The 17,500-nt window shown below is 43.3% G+C and overlaps 1 protein-coding gene across 1 annotated transcript in view; it reads right to left on the bottom strand.

Annotated features, from left to right (window-relative positions):
• igsf9bb (immunoglobulin superfamily, member 9Bb) overlaps positions 1-17,500 on the bottom strand; it is a 35,369-nt gene that overhangs the window by 13,303 nt on the left and 4,566 nt on the right. Inside the window, exons 2-13 of the mRNA XM_042091501.1 lie at positions 15,062-15,256; positions 14,333-14,479; positions 7,431-7,582; positions 6,474-6,591; positions 6,130-6,271; positions 5,838-5,983; positions 4,337-4,479; positions 3,958-4,098; positions 3,709-3,813; positions 3,229-3,379; positions 2,709-2,820; positions 545-723 (exon numbers count right to left, since the gene is read on the bottom strand). Of these exons, the coding sequence (XP_041947435.1) occupies positions 545-723; positions 2,709-2,820; positions 3,229-3,379; positions 3,709-3,813; positions 3,958-4,098; positions 4,337-4,479; positions 5,838-5,983; positions 6,130-6,271; positions 6,474-6,591; positions 7,431-7,582; positions 14,333-14,479; positions 15,062-15,256 (1,731 nt within the window). The remainder of the gene's footprint in view (positions 1-544; positions 724-2,708; positions 2,821-3,228; positions 3,380-3,708; positions 3,814-3,957; positions 4,099-4,336; positions 4,480-5,837; positions 5,984-6,129; positions 6,272-6,473; positions 6,592-7,430; positions 7,583-14,332; positions 14,480-15,061; positions 15,257-17,500) is intronic.

Raw genomic sequence — 17,500 nt, 5'->3', positions numbered from 1 at the left:
CATGGGTGTGTTTGGGGCGTAACATCATTTAAACCAATGAGAATGACATCTGTCATTCCCTTTAACGACGCAAAGCGCAATGTAAAATAAATGCATCGGTATTTTGACATTCAACGGCGCATTTGAAGGAGGCTGCTTGCGAGACTGTATGGAATAGTCATTCCACTAAACCATGCTTTACTAAAACCTAGCATAGCTTTCATGCATTTGCACTCCTCTATTATTTGAACTCATTGCCAAAGTGAAACTAACTTCACCATGGTGTCAGTCAACGACAAGACAGTTATATGCAGTTACTTTCACTATTGACTGACAATGGGTTACCATCGAAAACATAGGCTGGAAAAAGCAACACTTACCCTAATATTGCTCAAATGACTGAATAAAAAAAAACATTTATCCTGCAGAGGAGTTGCTTATATGACAGTGCGTCTTCAGCTGTGCTCCATACGTGTCTCTCGCCTCTGCCCTAATCACTTTTAACCGTCATTACCAATTGTGTGTGTGTGTGTGTGTGTGTGTGTGTGTGTGTGTGTGTGTGTACCTAGAGTGCTGGCAGTGACTACTTCACTGAAGCGTCCTGTGCCCATCTTGTTGCTGGACAGGATGCTGAACTCGTAGATCGTCTCTGGCTGCAGACCCTTCAGCAGTAACCAGTGCTGACCCTTCACCGTTACCGGGAGCGACAACCAATCATGGGCTCCCAGACTCTCCCTCTTGATCCTGGCCAGAGTGCATACACACACACACACACACACACACACACACACACACACAAAACACACACAAAACACACACACACATCCATTTGTACACATTGAAAGACATCAATATTTTCATAAATTCTATTATATCTATTATATATATATTATTAATCATATTGATGTTGGAATCCATGCACACAGACTCATTACACCTTGTGCGTGGGTATATGTGTGTGTGTGTGTGTGTGTGTGTTTGTGTATCACTTCAATTAGAGTGCTTGTTAGAGATAGTTTGATTTTGGTCAATATTCTTTTATATTTTTCCGAGTTTAGGTTTGTCATATTGAATTAAAGTGTTTGTTTTGTAGTTTGATTTTGCCAAATTGTCTTTGATGATTTTCATAGTTTCACTCGTTTTCACTAACGCCAATCCAAGATGAGTAGGAGCAACTATGTCAAGCCAGGTGTAAGTAATTCAGAATGTGTGTGCGTTCTCGTTTCTGCCCCATAGAACTCCCGGTTGGAATAAAAAAGACACGGAAAATAGCGTCATTCACACAAAGTGAACAACCGCTTTTGATATAGACAACAATGAAGTAAAGTTGTCCTTTTGGGAATGGGGAATCATGGCTATTTCTGTAAAACAGCAGGAGTAGGCGTGGTAGACCAACTGAATGCAAATTTACGTATGCACCCACGTGTGAGTGCTTCCTTGTGTTGGCACGCAACGTCAATAAGAAAGCGCTTACCACTGCAAAGATGCACATTGATATAACTTTATATTATAGTTGAAAACACCCTTGAAAACTTGCCCCTCCACTTCCAATCAACTACAGTAGGCTATTCATAAAACGTCTATCAACAAAATAAGCAAACAATGAGTACCTAGGCCTATGTTACAGTAACTTCATTCAACTGCGCTTGTATGTAGGCAGAGAAAGGTTGCGCTTGTAGAAAGGCAGAGAAAGGCGCAGTTTACACTAAGGATTAAACGATTGATAAATACGACGGAAACTTGGGTCTGACAGCGTTCGCAATCTGCAGTGTGTCCATGGCGCTGATAACTCTACGTTCGCAAATGTACGTACATCTGGCCCTGAGAGCATAAACTGTCATAATGAAAACATGACAAAGCCATTTGACTATCTTGTTCATAAACGATGGTGTCAAGACTTCTCATTTTGATGACACTGGCAGTTTCATTGACATAAATACTTGCTTTTAAGGAATGGACTATCCATTTTGAGCAAGTGACGTGCTTTTGCAGGTTATCCACTACGTTTTGCAGTTTGCACTAATTGTTTTGAGAAATGCACTAACTGCTGTGCAAATGTTTATAGTGATGTGAGAAAAGCACCAAAACTAAGGCTATCACAATTAAAATAATAACCATATGGTAGTAGGAGAACAATCTGTTTTGTTTTGCGAGCAAATACAGTACATTTAGCAAGTTAAAAATTAGCACGGAGGTCTGATTCGAATGACAGCTATCTGAACCAATAAGACAACATAATTACCTTTAAAATTAACTTAGCTTGGCTGTTAGCCAGGTCAGGACCAGGCTAGGTGCAGAGAATAAATCCCCATGGAAACTTATGGGCCATCTCTTTTGTGGAACCAAGTCAAGGCTAAATTCATCCAGGAAAACCAAAAAATCCCAGCTTAATTCCTTATCTAGGTTTTGTGAAATACCCCTCAGGGACGTCTGATTGTGGAGGATGTTTACATCTTCTACAGTAGGAGGCAGAGGAGGGGTGAGGTTAGTTTCTGTCAATCAACCGTATGGGCTCCACCCAAAATGCAGTCCAATACAGTTTGTTTTCTAGTTTGATCATGATGAATTGGCTTTGATGGTTTTCCTAGTTTAGTTTGGCATGTTTAGTTAGAGTGTTTGTTTTCTAGTTTGATTATAATATTTTGGCTTTGATGATTTTCCTAGTTTAGCTTGCCATGTTTAGTTAGAGTGTTTGTTTTGTAGTTTGATGGTAACTCCTGCTATCCTACCAGACGGTGAAGGTTTGTTCAAACCCTCCGTTGTATCCCGGCTCCCAGGAGACATTGGCTGCACTCGCCGTGACGGCAACATGGATATCCAGAGGGGCGTGGGGGGTTGTGCCTGTAACACACATACACACACACACACACACACACACACACACACACACACACACACACACACACATACATACATACACACACACACACACACACACACACACACACACACACATACACACACACACACACACACACACACACACACACACACACACATACATACACACACACACACACACACACACACACACACACAAATAAATACACATATACACACGTGCTGTTAATAGCGGTTTCATTCTGTAGATCTATTTAGCCTCATCTGAGAGAGAGGAGGCTAAATACACACACTCACACACCAGATGCAAGCACTATGATAGGAACAGTACTCCCCTCACACACACACACACACATACACAAGGAACTTGGTGCTGGCAGTACCACACACACACACACACACACTCACCAGACACGAGCAGCTTGGTGCTGGCAGTAATGCTGGTCGCCTCGTTGGTGGCCACACACTCCCATATCCCATGATCCTCTTTGGCGAGAGACAGGATGTGTAAACTTCCGTGGGGGAGGACGACATGCTGGTGATGAGAAGGGAGTCCGACCTGAGGGAATACACACACACACACACACACACACACAAACAACCCAAAAAAGCATTTATACAAATGTAAACTTTCTTTGAGAGTGTATGTGTGTATGTGGGTGTGTATATGTGTATGTGGTGTTTGTGTATGTGTGTATTTTGTGTATATGTGGGTGTGTGTATATGTGTGTGCGTGGTGTCTGTGTATGTGTGTATGTGGTGTTTGTGTATGTGTGTGTATGTGTGTGCGTGGTGTCTGTGTATGTGGGGTTTGTGTATGTGGTGTCTGTGTATGTGTATGTGTGTATGTGTGGTTTGTGTATGTGGTGTTTGTGTATGTGGGCGTACCTTTCTCCAGGTAATATTGGTGTCGGCTTCACAGGGAACAACCACCTCCCGTCCAACTTCCTGTCGGTACTCTCCTGCTGGCACCGCCAGGAATTTGGGAGGATCCTACACACACACACACACACACAGACACACACACACACATAGATACACATATTAGGGCAAAATACTAGATCATTACACTTAAAGGAACTGGAGAACCTCAGCATGTGTGTGTGTGTGTGTGTGTGTGTGTGTGTGTGTGTGTACCTTAAGCACCAGCGTAGCAGCTCGTGACTGGCCGGTGCTTCCGAGCACATTGTAAGGCGTGCAGGTGTATGTCCCCAGCATGTCTTCCGTCACCTCAGCAATCAAGATGTTCCCATCAGCCATCTGGGTCCAGCCAGGATGCTACAGGACACCAGCACACACACACACACACACACATGCACACGCACAACCATGAGACATACATAGGCATATGCTTTCAGCTGCACACACACACACACACACACACACAAACATGAGACATACAGAGGCATACGCTATCAGCTGCACACACACACCCACACCTATGCACACCTTGTCGATGTGTAGCGGCAGGCACACCACACACTTGTAGAATAGCGACACACACACACACACACACCTTTTCGACGCGTAGCGGTAGGCCGTCTCGTCTCCAGGACACCTTGTTAACAGGTGGGTTAGCATCGGCCGGGCAGCGGAGATATCCATGGTAACCAAGAGCACCGTAAATGACAGACGGCATGTTGACCACACGTGCAGGGTCTGAAACACACACACACACACACACACACACACACACGAACACACACACAAACACAAACACATACACATACATTTAAACTCACATCCCGTAGTCTCCCAAAAACAAAACACAACTATTTAGAAACATTCACATACACACTAGTGTTAATTGTGTCACCTATTTTTAATTTAGTCTTAGTCTTAGTCTTGTGACGAAATGTCCTTTTTAGTCTTTGTCATATTTAGTCATTCAAATATCATTTTTTTTAGTCAAGTTTTAGTCGACTAAAAGTCTCGTCATTTTAGTCTAGTTTTAGTCAAAAGAAAACTAAAGGTATCTTAGTCTTAGTCAGTTTTAGTCAACACATTTTAGTCTTTTTTTTTATAACAAATTATTTCTGATTACCATTTGAGTCAAATAGTGTTTCACACATCTCAATTTTCCAACAATATTGTGTGTCCACAGGGCTACTCGTCTGTTATAATTACTCATTCTGATTTTTTGTCAGTCAGTATGTTTACATGCACAGGTAAGTTGAGCTACAGTTATAGCTCGGCTGGGATTTGACCATAGACAGTAAAAGATTTGACTGGACCACTGTCATTCGTAGACCAGTGTTTCTTAAAGTGTGGTCCGGGGATCACTGGTGGTCCGCAAGCTATCCCAAGTGGTCCGCGAGCAGACGTGGTAAAATATAATATAGATGAGTTGTTTGCAATATTGAACCAACTTGTATGTAAATATGCCAGTCATATTAAATCATACAGTATGAATCCACACAATAAGCAAAGTGCAAAGACAATAAGCAAGGTGGTTCAGTGAGTAGGCCTATTGTGTAGACTAATTATAGGCTACTGTTGAAGTAGGTCTAATCTTTTTTTTTTTTTAGCTAGGGTTTTAGCTAACTTCTGGGTATGTAGCATTGTGACATAAAGCTTAAGTAGTTAGCTTGCTAACTCTGGCAGAAATCTCCAGTGTTCTTGTTCCATGTAGTTTCGTGTTGCAGCCACAGGGTTGCAGCAACAGCACGTAGACTAGCCTACAGGAAAGCTGTTGCGTATGAACTCATTCGGAATATTTTGAAAACGTAACAGCTAGATATTCTTCTCTTCTCTAGTCTTCTCATTTTGTAGACGAAAATGAAGAGAGATTTTATCTTAGTTTTTATTTCATGCAAAACATTTTAGTCTCGTCTTTTTTCGTCAACAATAATGCATCTTAAGATAGTCTTAGTCAGTGTTTCAGGACATTACTGCCGTCTCGTCATCGTCTCGTCTTAGTCATGAAAAAAAAGGTTGTTGACGAACATATTTCCTCTCGTCTCATCTGACGAAATTAACACTAATACACACACACACACACACACACACACACTTACACTGCACACTCAGGTAGGCAGAGGCAGAGGGGGCAGTGCCAAGCCCGTTGCTAGGGCGACAGGTGTATTTCCCAGCATCCTCGGGGATTACCCGGGAAACAATCAATGAACCGTCAATCAAGATGCTGACCCGCCTCTTCAGACCGCTGGAGAAAGACAGAACATAAGGAATGAGGGGTAGAGGAAACTGGTGTGTGTGTGCGTGTGTGTGAGAGAGCATGGTGTGTGTGTGTGCGTGTGCATACATGTATGTGTGTCTGTTAGAGGAAGACAATAAGCAATCATGACTCACTTCTTGAAAAAGACATTTTCTTCACCCAAGGACCAGGTGTAGGTCAGGTTGCCAGGATACGCCTCGGACTGACAGGTGAACAATGCATCTTGGGATACGTTGAGTGTGACATTCTCTGGGGGAGAGATGATGAACGGAGGACCTGATAGAGAGAGACAGAAAAAGTGTGTGTGTGAGGAGAAAGTAGATATTTAATCACACACACAACAATAAACAAAAATAAACACACTCACACACATGCACATGGCTTCTTTATCTCTTTCTGCCTCTATTTCAATCACTCTCACTGTCACACACACACCTCAATTCCAACCTCAATTTCTCTCTTTCTCTGTCTCACACACCTTGTACCAGCAGTCGGGTGGTGTGTATAGCCTCCCCTTGGAGACTGTAGGCACGGCAACTGTAGCCTCCTCTGTCTTCCCTGGTGACAGCTGTAAAGGTCAAACTTCCATCGGTCACCTGCAAGACACACACACACATACACACACAGAACATATACACACAAAATAACCATTTACAAAATAGTTACACACACTGAACAAAATTATTTTTTTGCAAAAACTATGATTATGCATATATTTTATCAATGCCCTCTACATTGATATGCACCCCTGGTCATGATTAAAAAGAGTTTTTAAAAATTATCTTTTAGCATTTTGGCAGTTTTACAATGAAAATGATGAGGGGAATAGCCAACAAGGGAAGAGAAGAAAAACATCTCTAAGGATCAGAACTATGCACACAGATTATTTGAAAGGTATGCCAGGAAAAAGAACATTTCACTACAGATGGAAATGGATGGAGTTGCTACATGTTACTGGGACTTTGCCTAGAATCGTCCCAGTTTTCTGGGGTCAGAAAAAAAGAGGTTTTTGCCAACAAACCTTAAAGGTGGGTTTGGCGTACACAACCCCATGCATGCTCAAGAGAGGACCGAAGAATCTGGACTAATTGGACATATTCTGCTCTCAACTCGCCTGCTTTGTATTCTACAACTTTATGAGAAGAATAAAAACTATTTTACTGGTGAAGGGAGGTTTTAAAAATAATTTAAAATAGGGGCGCCAGTAATTATGTTTTTGTTCATTTTTTTTTACCTCAGACTTAATTAGCTTTTTGCCCATTGTTTTCATTGTTAAACTAAAATGTGCCAAAACACGTTTTTTATACATCTTTTGACTCCTATTTATCAAGGGAGAGCGCCGTCTGCCCTGTGTGTGTGTGTGCGTGTTCAAATGTACTGTGTGTGAAGCCAAATGCACTTCATTTAAAGAGCTTACACATACACAGACACACACCTTATACTTCCCGTTGCCATGGATAACTTTCCCTTCTCGAAGCCAGCTGACAGTGGGTGTGGGGTTGCCATTGGCAACGCAGGTGAGAGTGACACTGATGCCCTCCTGAGTTTCCACATACTGGGGCGGAGTCTGACGAAACGAGGGAGGGGCTGGGGTGGGGGGGGGGGGGGTAGGATAGAGAGAGTGTAAGAAAGAGAGAGAAGGAAGGAAGAGAGAGTAGGATAGAAAGGGAGAAAGAGATGGAAGGAGAGGAAGAGTGAGAGTACAATAGAGAGACAGAGAGATTGGGGTAGACAGAGGGAGGAGGAGAGAGGTTGTACATTGATTAAAGAATCGGATTTATCTGATTCCATATCTAATAAAACCAGCACACACACACACAAACACACACACAAACACACACACCAAGTGATACACACAAACATACAAACACACACTCAGAGGTGCATACTGTACATACAGTCTCACTGACATACAAACCTCAAAACACATTTACATCTATTAATTTAGCAGACGCTGTTGTCCAGAGTGACTTAGTGAGGATACAAGGATATAGGAGATATGAGTATATAGGACTAAAAGCTATATAACTACAAGATCACTAAAAGCTGTATCACTAAAAGCTATAGCACTAAAAGCTATATAACTAAAAGATATATATATAGGGGGAGGCAGAAGGTGAGAAAGGAGGTGCATGGTAAGTGCCTGTTAAGGTGATGATACATGGGGCAACGTTTTGAGCAATGTTGCTGGGCAACCACATAACCAGTTCCATTTATTCTGATTGGATGGTCATGACAATTTGCCTACTGATGATTAAACTTCTCCAGAAAAGAAATCAATACCCATATCAATAGGAATGTGCCAGAACCACATTAATAAGGAACACTGTCAAGCAACATTGCTCAATAACTTGGCCCGTGTATCATCAGCTATAGGTGTGTTCAAAAGCTTCTTGAAGATAGAGAGGGACTCCCTTGCTCTGTGTAGGGACAGCATACCAGATGAGGTTCTTTGGGTAACATAAGCCTTGATGAGAGCATTTAAGTAAGAGGGAGCAGACCCAGCAACCCCTTTGTAGGCGAGCATTATTGACTTGAATTTGATGTGGACAGCTAAGGATAGCCAGTGGAGCTCAATGCACAGCAGGGTAAAGTGCCATTTTTAGCACCAGTTGCCACCCCATTCTGGACCATCTGTAGCGGTTTCACCACCTAAGCCGGGAGGGCTCGTTGGAGTGTAGCAGAAGTCAAGGTGAGAGAAAACCATGGTCTTTACCAAGAGCTGGGTGGCGGGTTGGATTAAGTATTGAATAGTGCGAAGCATTGCGACCAGGCGACAGAGGCAAAATGGTCAGAGAATGTCAGCTGGTCATCAATCATGACACCCAAGATTCTCGCAACTTTGGTAGGAGCAAGAGTTAAGGAGTCAATGTTGATGTTGATGTGGTGGTGTATAGTTTGTCTGGCTAGAAATACCATCAGTTCGGTCTTAGAGACGTTTAGTTTGAGGTTATGTTCCTTCATCCATATGGATAGACTAGTGTATCATCTGTGTAGCAGCGAGAGAAGCCATACCAATGAATAATCGGGCTGAGTCAGGTGGTACACATGGCAAAGAGAAGTGGCCCCAACACTGAGCCTTGGGGCACCCCTGTGGCAAAGCGGTGAGATGAAGGGGCCCCAACACTGAGCCTTGGGGCACCCCTGTGGCAAGGCTGTGAGATGAAGGGGCCCCAATACTGAGCCTTGGGGCACCCCTGTGGCAAGGCTGTGAGATGAAACATAACCTAAGATAAAATCTCTCTTCATTTTCGTCTACAAAATGAGAAGACAGAATATCTAGCTGTTACGTTTTCAAAATATTCCGAATGAGTTCATGCTCCTGTAGGCTAGTCTACGTGCTGTTGCTGCAACCCTGTCGCTGCAACAAAGATTGTTAAGGCGGAGCAAGATACTTCGTCGTAGTTCATGTCTATGGGCGCGAAATGGGGATCGAATCCTGTCTGCATAAAGAAGCGTGTCGATGACGTATTGATGAGCGTACGTTGCAACCGGCCAACAGCAGCGGCATAAATAACCGGCGCACACCTGATATAAAGTCGATTTTCTCCAGACTGGAATGCTCAAAAATGCTAAAAATGTACCTGAAATGTTCAGAAGGGTTTGAGGATCATGAAAACGTGCCTGAAATTCTCTCTATAGAACCAAGACCTTAACATATGTGGTAAAATTCTGAGCTATGCCCATAGACTTCAATGGAGCAGTCGCTGCCTTTGCTCTGCATAAAGGGGGATTATGACCCCCCCCCCCCCCCTCGTGCGATCTGGGTTCCCGGAAGTGGCTCCTGATGAAATATCTTGCTCCGCCTTAAAAATCTTTGGCTGCAACACGCATAGACTGTATATATAGAACAGTCTATGGCAACACGAAACTACATGGAACAAGAACACCGGAGATTTCTGCCAGAGTTAAGCTAACTACCTAAGCTTTATGCCACAATGCTACATACCCAGAAGTTGAAGCTTCTCTTATTCAAATTAACATCCCCCAGAATGTCCATACGAAAATGTTCAGCATGTAATGTCAACTATTTAACTAGTTAGACTGATGATGCAAAGTTTGCTAGCAAGTAAGCTAATATGGAAAGTTCGCTAGCAAGTTAGCTATGGCTAGATGGAGAGTTTGTTTGGGGAATGTGTTGCGTTTGGGCGCATATCACCATCTAGCGTGGCGGAGTAAAACATTAATACTTGGGTCTACGACTTCTCAAACTTTTTCAGACGAAGGACCACTTAACTAACCCTAGCTAAAAAAAAAAAAAAAAATATTAGACCTACTTCAACAGTATATTAGTCTACACAATAGGCCTACTCACTGAACCACCTTGCTTATCGTCTTTGCACTTTGCTTATTGTGTCAGAGGATTCATACGATTTAAACTAGCATATCTTACATAGACAGTGTTGCAGAACTGTTTGGATTTACATACAAGTTGGTTCAATATTGCAAACAACTCATCTATATTATATTTTACCACGTCTGCTTGCGGTTCTATGGTCAAATCCCAGCCGAGCTATAACTGTAGCTTGACTTACCTGTGCATGTAAACATACTGTAGTGACTGACAAAAAATCAGAGTAATTATAACAGACGAGTAGCTCTGTGGACACACAATATTTTTGGAAAATTGAAATGAGTGAAACACTATGTAGCGTCGGTGGATGTACATGTCTAACGTTGAATGAGTGTCTCCCAGAATGCAGTGCGAGTGAATGCTAGAATGTGTAATGTCGATTATAATAGTTGTAGTTGCGTGTACCATGTTGTGTATTTGTTAGCCTGTTAGTCTCTTTGGTTGTACCTCATGTGTTTATCCTCGTGTTGATGTGTGTGTTAAACCCTTGTTGTGTGTTACATGTGCGGCTGAGACTACCCCTGTGTTGCCCTATGTAGTTGTCTGATTGTGTGTACGTATGAGTCTTTCTGTGCCAATAAATGGCCGTCCTGGCCAAAGGTGAATCTTGTCTGAGGGTGAGATCGCTACATTGGTGTCAGAAGTGGGATGTGCCCCTCCTGGGGCGCGAAGATCTACGCCAGATCAAGATGGAGAAGAAGGCCAGAACAGCAAGATGGCGGCGAAGCTCAGCAGATGTTCCAATGGTCCTTTTAAGGACTAGCCAGCTCGCTGAGCTCGCCACTGCGGAGGATTGAGGAGGAAGGAAGCGGCCCCGGCTGATGTCGCGGAAGTGTCCGCGGCTGGCAAGAAGAAGAAGTTGATGTGTGTGTTAAACCCTTGTTGTGTGTTACATGTGCGGCTGAGACTACCCCTGTGTTGCCCTATGTAGTCTGATTGTGTCTGTGTACGTATGAGTCTTTCTGTGCCAATAAATGGCCGTCCTGGCCAAAGGTGAATCTTGTCTGAGGGTGAGATCGCTACAACTATTTGACTCAAATGGTAATCAGAAATAATTTGTCATAAAAAAAAGACTAAAATGTTTTGACTAAAACTGACTAAAAAGACTAAGATACCTTTAGTTTTCTTTTGACTAAAACTAGACTAAAATGACGAGACTTTTAGTCGACTAAAACTTGATTAACAAAAATGATATTTGAATGACTAAATATGACAAAGACTAAAAAGGACATTTCGTCACAAGACTAAGACTAAGACTAAATTAAAAATAGGTGACAAAATTAACACTAGTATCGATACTAAAAAGGTATCACGATGCCTTCACGCAAAAAACAATACGATTTCCGACGTTTTTAGAATCGATACTTTGTTAAAATAATAACGTTCAGTGTCTGTGAACTGCTGCTCTCACTGCTCCTTGCACGCATCTAGGCAAGTGGGCGTGTCAAGCAGGCAGCTCCGAGTGAGTGAGTAGCCTACGCAGGCAACGTCTACATAGTCTTTCGCGACAGTCCTCATCCTTGTGGATAAAACAAATGTGAAATCTGGAACTAATTTCGAATACATCGCGAATAGTGAAGGCAAGCCATCAGGTACACAGAGGCCCGTTTGTAAAATATGTTTCAAAGTCATTTTAAAGCAGTAGGCTACGCATGGAACTTGGCTAAACACCTCGCAGACATATCCCAAAAAATGTAAAGAGTTCAAAGAACAACAGGTTAACGAATATGCTATAGAAAACACGACTACATGGTTAGTGCCAAGTTCTTCTCTTCTGTTTAAGTCTAGGCTAAGTGAAACGAGTATGGTTCTCTGGGATAAAGCGAACCTTCCTTCATCAATTTTGACGTGACATAACAAGCTGTAATCATTTTGACGAGACATAACAGAGCTGTAATCATAGGGTGCTAACGTGATGAAAGCGCAATGTTCATGCCAGAATAACATTACCATAACTTGTAAACAATCTATTTCATGTTCAGTCAGTACTACTGGTGATATTTGTCATGGCATGTAGATTGCAATTTGTTCAATAATTATTGCCCAGATGTAGGATAGGCTACCCGAAATGCGCTAATTAAAGCCCACAGCATATAATACCACCAAAGCGTGTTGAGTCCTAATAATAATAGCGGCTTATTGTTATGTGAGCAAATCATGTTATCAAAGAAATAGACGTAATGTAGGAATGCATGCAACAGGTAATGGTGTAGGCCTATCTAACGAAGACCTGAGTGGTTGGAACGTCGTACTTGTACACTGGGCGCAAAGAAGACTAGACTATACTAGACTATACATAAGATGGCCTAAAGATTAGCCCCCTCTGCATAGCCTTCAGTGATTTGCATGCAGTAATTTCAACACTGACCTTGATCTAGCCTAGTTTGACTATTTAAAGCTACTTTATTGCCAAAACACAACACAATGTAAATGAACTATAACAAACAATAAAGGACTTAGTCATACAAAGTAGGCCTACTATTTTACTGACTATAAAAAATAATAATTATGTAGGAAGTTTAGAAGTTTAGAACCCAGAATTGACCTGCACACTACAAAAGTGCACCGAATTCAACACAAATGACTCAATACACTTGGAGGAGGTATGAGTCCTTTCTTTTCCAGATATCTTAGGATTTTGCCGTAGTATCGCTTCAGTATCGAGCATCGTGATATTTATGGCAGGTATCGTATCAAAGTCATAATTTTGGTATCGTGACAACACTAACTGGGATCAAGGAGGTCATTCCGTGAGAGGAATTCTGTGACCTGATTGGAAACCAGCGGGCGTGTAGTAGGACAGCACGCTAGGAGTTTAGACATCCTCAGTGAGAGGGGTGAATGAAGGAAGGAAATGATACAGCATTAGCCATGGGGTACTGGGAGGTACACACACACACACACACACACACACACACACACACACACACACACACATACACAAACACACACTCTCACACACACGCAGATACAAACACAGGTATGTGCACACACACACACACGCACACAGACACACATACACACACATTCCTGGATCTGTCACTGAGCTTTAATGTGTGAGGCTCCCTGTCACACACACACACACACACACACACACACACACACACACACACACACACACACACACACACAATGTGTGGTGTACAGGATATGACCTTCCTAAACTGCAGGTGTGTGCACCTTAGAGGAGAGATGCAGAGCATACTGATGTCTACTGATTGCCCAGCGTGCCAAAGCAGCGCCCAGCACGTGTGTCCTTCACAACTAACCAGCAACTCCTGGCCATCCTCACTGCTCCGGTCTGTCACTTAGCACTGAGTGAGGCAACCCCTCCACACACAAACACACACGCGCACACACACACACACACACACACAAATGCACACACACTAGTGCATGCTGAAAGCAGCAGGAGAGGAGATAAAAGAATAGAGAGAGAGAGAGAGAATAGAGAGAGAGAGAGAGAGAAAGAGAGAGACATGAGAGAGGGAGATAAGGAGAGAAACAAGGGAGAAAGAGAGCGAATGTGTCAGAAAATGTGCAAAAATATTCAACAGTGTGTGGATTCTGATTACCATAGCATAATTATAATACACACACACACACACACACACACACACACACACACACACACTTCTTGAGGAAAAAGGATGACATCATCTGTGTGTGTGTGTGTGTGTGTGTGTGTGTGTGTGTGTGTGTGTGTGTGTGTGTGTGAAGTGTGAAACAGGCAGCAGCTGTTACTGTGGCAACAGTGCATCATCGGGGCTCTTGAGGTGTGCTGGTGGTTGTCTTGGCAACCAGAGATGAGTGGCAGTTTTAACACATGGTTCCCTCTCTAACAGTCCCACACATACATATGATATTGAATGCAACTTCTGACACTTCAGCCGCAGACACACACACATGCGCACACGCCACTCAGCCTGTGCATGTGTGCTTGTGTTTGTGTGTGCGTGCATGTGTGTGTTTGTGCTGCCCACCGTTGACCGTCAGGTGGACCCAGCTGCCGTTCTGGAAGCCGTCGTATTGCTGCTCCAGCACCAGGATCTTACACTCGTACCAGCCGTGGTCCTCCGCCGCCACACGGTCAATCCGCAGAGAGGACTTCCCCTGCAGAGTGGCCCGACCTAGGAGAGGAGGAGAGGAGAGGAGGGGGGGAGAGGAGGAGAGGAGGAGGATAGGGGGGAGAGAGGAGGAGAGGAGGATGGGGGGGAGAGAGGAGGAGAGGAGAGGAGGGGGAGAGGAGGAGAGGAGGAGGATAGGGGAGAGGGGGAGAGGAGAGGAGGGGGGGGAGAGGGGGAGAGGAGAGGAGGGGGAGTGAGAGGGAGAGGAGGAGGATAGGGGGAGAGAGAGGAGGAGAGGAGAGGATGGGGGGAGAGGGGGAGAGGAGAGGAGGCAGGTGAGGAGGAGAGGAGAGGAAGAGAGGAGAGGAGGAGGAGTGAGGAGGAGAAGAGAGGGGGAGAGGAGGAGAAAGAGGGGAGGAGGAGAGAAGGATGAGTGGAAGAGAAGAGGAAGAAGGGAGGAGAGGAGGAGAGGAGACATGTACAGTATGTGAGTGATGTTATAAGTGCATGTGTTGAGAGTGTGTTATAAGTATGAATGATTGCATGGGTGTGTGTTTGTGTGAGTGTGTGTGTGCGTGCGTGCGTGCGTGTGTGTGCGTGCGTGCGTGCGTGCGTGCGTGCGTGTGTGTGTGCGTGTGTGTATACCTGCATAGTCTGGGTCGACATGTGGGGGATAGTAGCGGAAGCTGATGAATATGGGAATAGAGTTGCCTGCTTTGAACCACTCCACCACGTAAGACGTCTGTTGGCCAATCACAATCCTGGGCTGCGTCACATGACAAGGAAGCACCACAGACTCTCCAGCCCGGGCCGTGAGGAAGTGGGGGGGCGGAGACTCCTCTAAAGGGGAACACACACACAGAGACACACACGTAAGAACAAACACACACATAAGAATACACACTCACACCCACACACATAAGGGGTCGACCGAGATGCATTTTTAAGGGCTTATACCAATACTGATATCTAATACCACTTACCACTGGAATGGCCAATGCTCGCTATTTGGCCAATATTTTGGGCCGATATTCATTTAAAGGTTCTCTAAGTCTTGTTACACGGTTTCTAAGCTAGAAGAACACCTACAGTGATTGGGGGGGGGGGGGTCACCCAATCTTAAATTAGCTGTGTGATTATTTGTGGCTGGAAATAAACCAACTAACATTAAATTAATCGTGTTTAGAAATACTTTTCCGTATGAGAAGCAACAGGCAGTATATAAGAGCAAATAGCCAAGCTATTTATTCAACAGGCAGTATATAAGAGCAAATAGCCAAGCTATTTATTCTTTAACTAAAAGTATAAGTCCCATGTTTTAAACAGGCTCGAAGCCAAGTGAAATTTGCTCCTTAACTAAACATTAGGCAACACTATAAAGAGAAATATATCATATCGCACCTACGATGTTTATATGTGTGTGTGTTCTTATTAGGGTTGCAAAATTCCGGGAATTTTCCAAGTTGGAAACTTTCCATGGGAATTAACGTGAGTATACGGAAATTAACGGGAATAAACGGGAATTAATGGGAATAAACTGGGAATTTTTAATATGGCAAGTTAGTCTATAACAGGGAACTTAAATGTAGTGGACAAAACCCCATCTTGCAGAATAATATTAGTTAAAACAACCTGATTTAATGCAATTTCAGTCAAATTTCTACCCTGCACATACGTCAATCCCATGCACACAGCAATCAGCATAGGCTACATAAAGGAAACCTATGGTGCGTTCATGTGCATGGGGAAAATAAATTCCCAGTGAAAATGTCATCTCATGTGGGAATAACTTGTGTGAAACTGGGGGAAGTTTGCAAACAGAGTTGCCCAGTTATGGGCTGGTCGTCACTTTTGTCCTCATTCAAATGGGTGTACGTAATTTTGCATAAACTGTAATGGGACGATTAATCTGTCTGATTAAGCTTATATATAATTTACATAATCTATAAGGTTTGGTTGGTGTGGGATGTTGTGTCGTTATATTTTTATTTGTTTTACCATTTTCTGGGATTCTAACTGAACAAACTGATAGTCAGTGTTCCAACCAATTGGATTTTGTTGTTGAGTGGCGTTGTGTATCTTGGGCAGTTCAGCGGTTTCAGTGTTGCTAGCTTAATTTTCCGCCCCTTTGCAACCCTAGTTCTTATGTGTATGTGTGTTTTCTGTATGACTACACTCAATGCAGACACTCTCCATGGTCACATTTACCATAGAGATCGTAACATTAAATAGCCAGTTAAATTCAACCAGGTAAGCAACACAGTGTGCTTGCTTTATAAATGACATTAGATTTAGAACATCATGTCCATCATTAGAAATGCAATGTTGCTGACATGCGCCTGGATTTAATTCCATGAGAAGTTGAAGCACCCAATTTAAAGACCCCCAATGCAGTTTTGGCAATTTCTTCACTGTTTTTTCTCGCTTTTTGCTCGCAGTTCTCTCTACAGAGCTCCCCCTACAGCTTCAGAGGATATATTTTACGTCACTCCTCGCTCAGTCAGCATGCCGTTTCCTGTTTCCCATGTTCCTCCGACAACGGTTTACTCGCTTTCTGCTTCTTTTCGCTAGCTCTGCCGTGACGAATGTCTGAGAAACTCCATCGCTACCTTGTTCTAGCCGGTCCCTAGCGTGTATGTGTGTAGTGCAGTAAAGCAATTTGTTACATGGCGAGACCGCAAAACTCTGAGTCTGAGGCCGGCGGCCCGCTGGCCCAAAGTTGCAAGGCTGGTTTTTCCATGCACAGATGCTATAGGGGGAAACAAGATGGCCACCATTCGTCCCAGAAAAAGTCTTTCCATTCCAATGACTCCGAAGCTGTTAAGTTAAGGTAAATTAAGCTAAAAAAACAGCATAGTTCCCCTTTAAGAAACTGAGATGGTAACATGCCAGAGTCATGGAGAGTATCTGCAGTAAGTGTATTATGTAACCCATAGTGATTGTGTACAGTATTCTGTATTCCATAGTGATTGTGTGCAGTATTCTGTATCCCATAGTGATTGTGTGCAGTATTCTGTAACCCATAGTGATTGTGTGCCGTATTCTGTATTCCATAGTGAGAGTGTGCAGTATTCTGTATTCCAT

Source organism: Alosa sapidissima, chromosome 5 (genome assembly GCF_018492685.1).
Source record: "Alosa sapidissima isolate fAloSap1 chromosome 5, fAloSap1.pri, whole genome shotgun sequence".
In the NCBI taxonomy this organism is placed as follows: Eukaryota; Metazoa; Chordata; class Actinopteri; order Clupeiformes; family Clupeidae; genus Alosa; species Alosa sapidissima.
The sequence above is the reverse complement of the archived record's forward strand: the minus strand, read 5'-3'. Positions and strand labels throughout refer to the sequence as shown.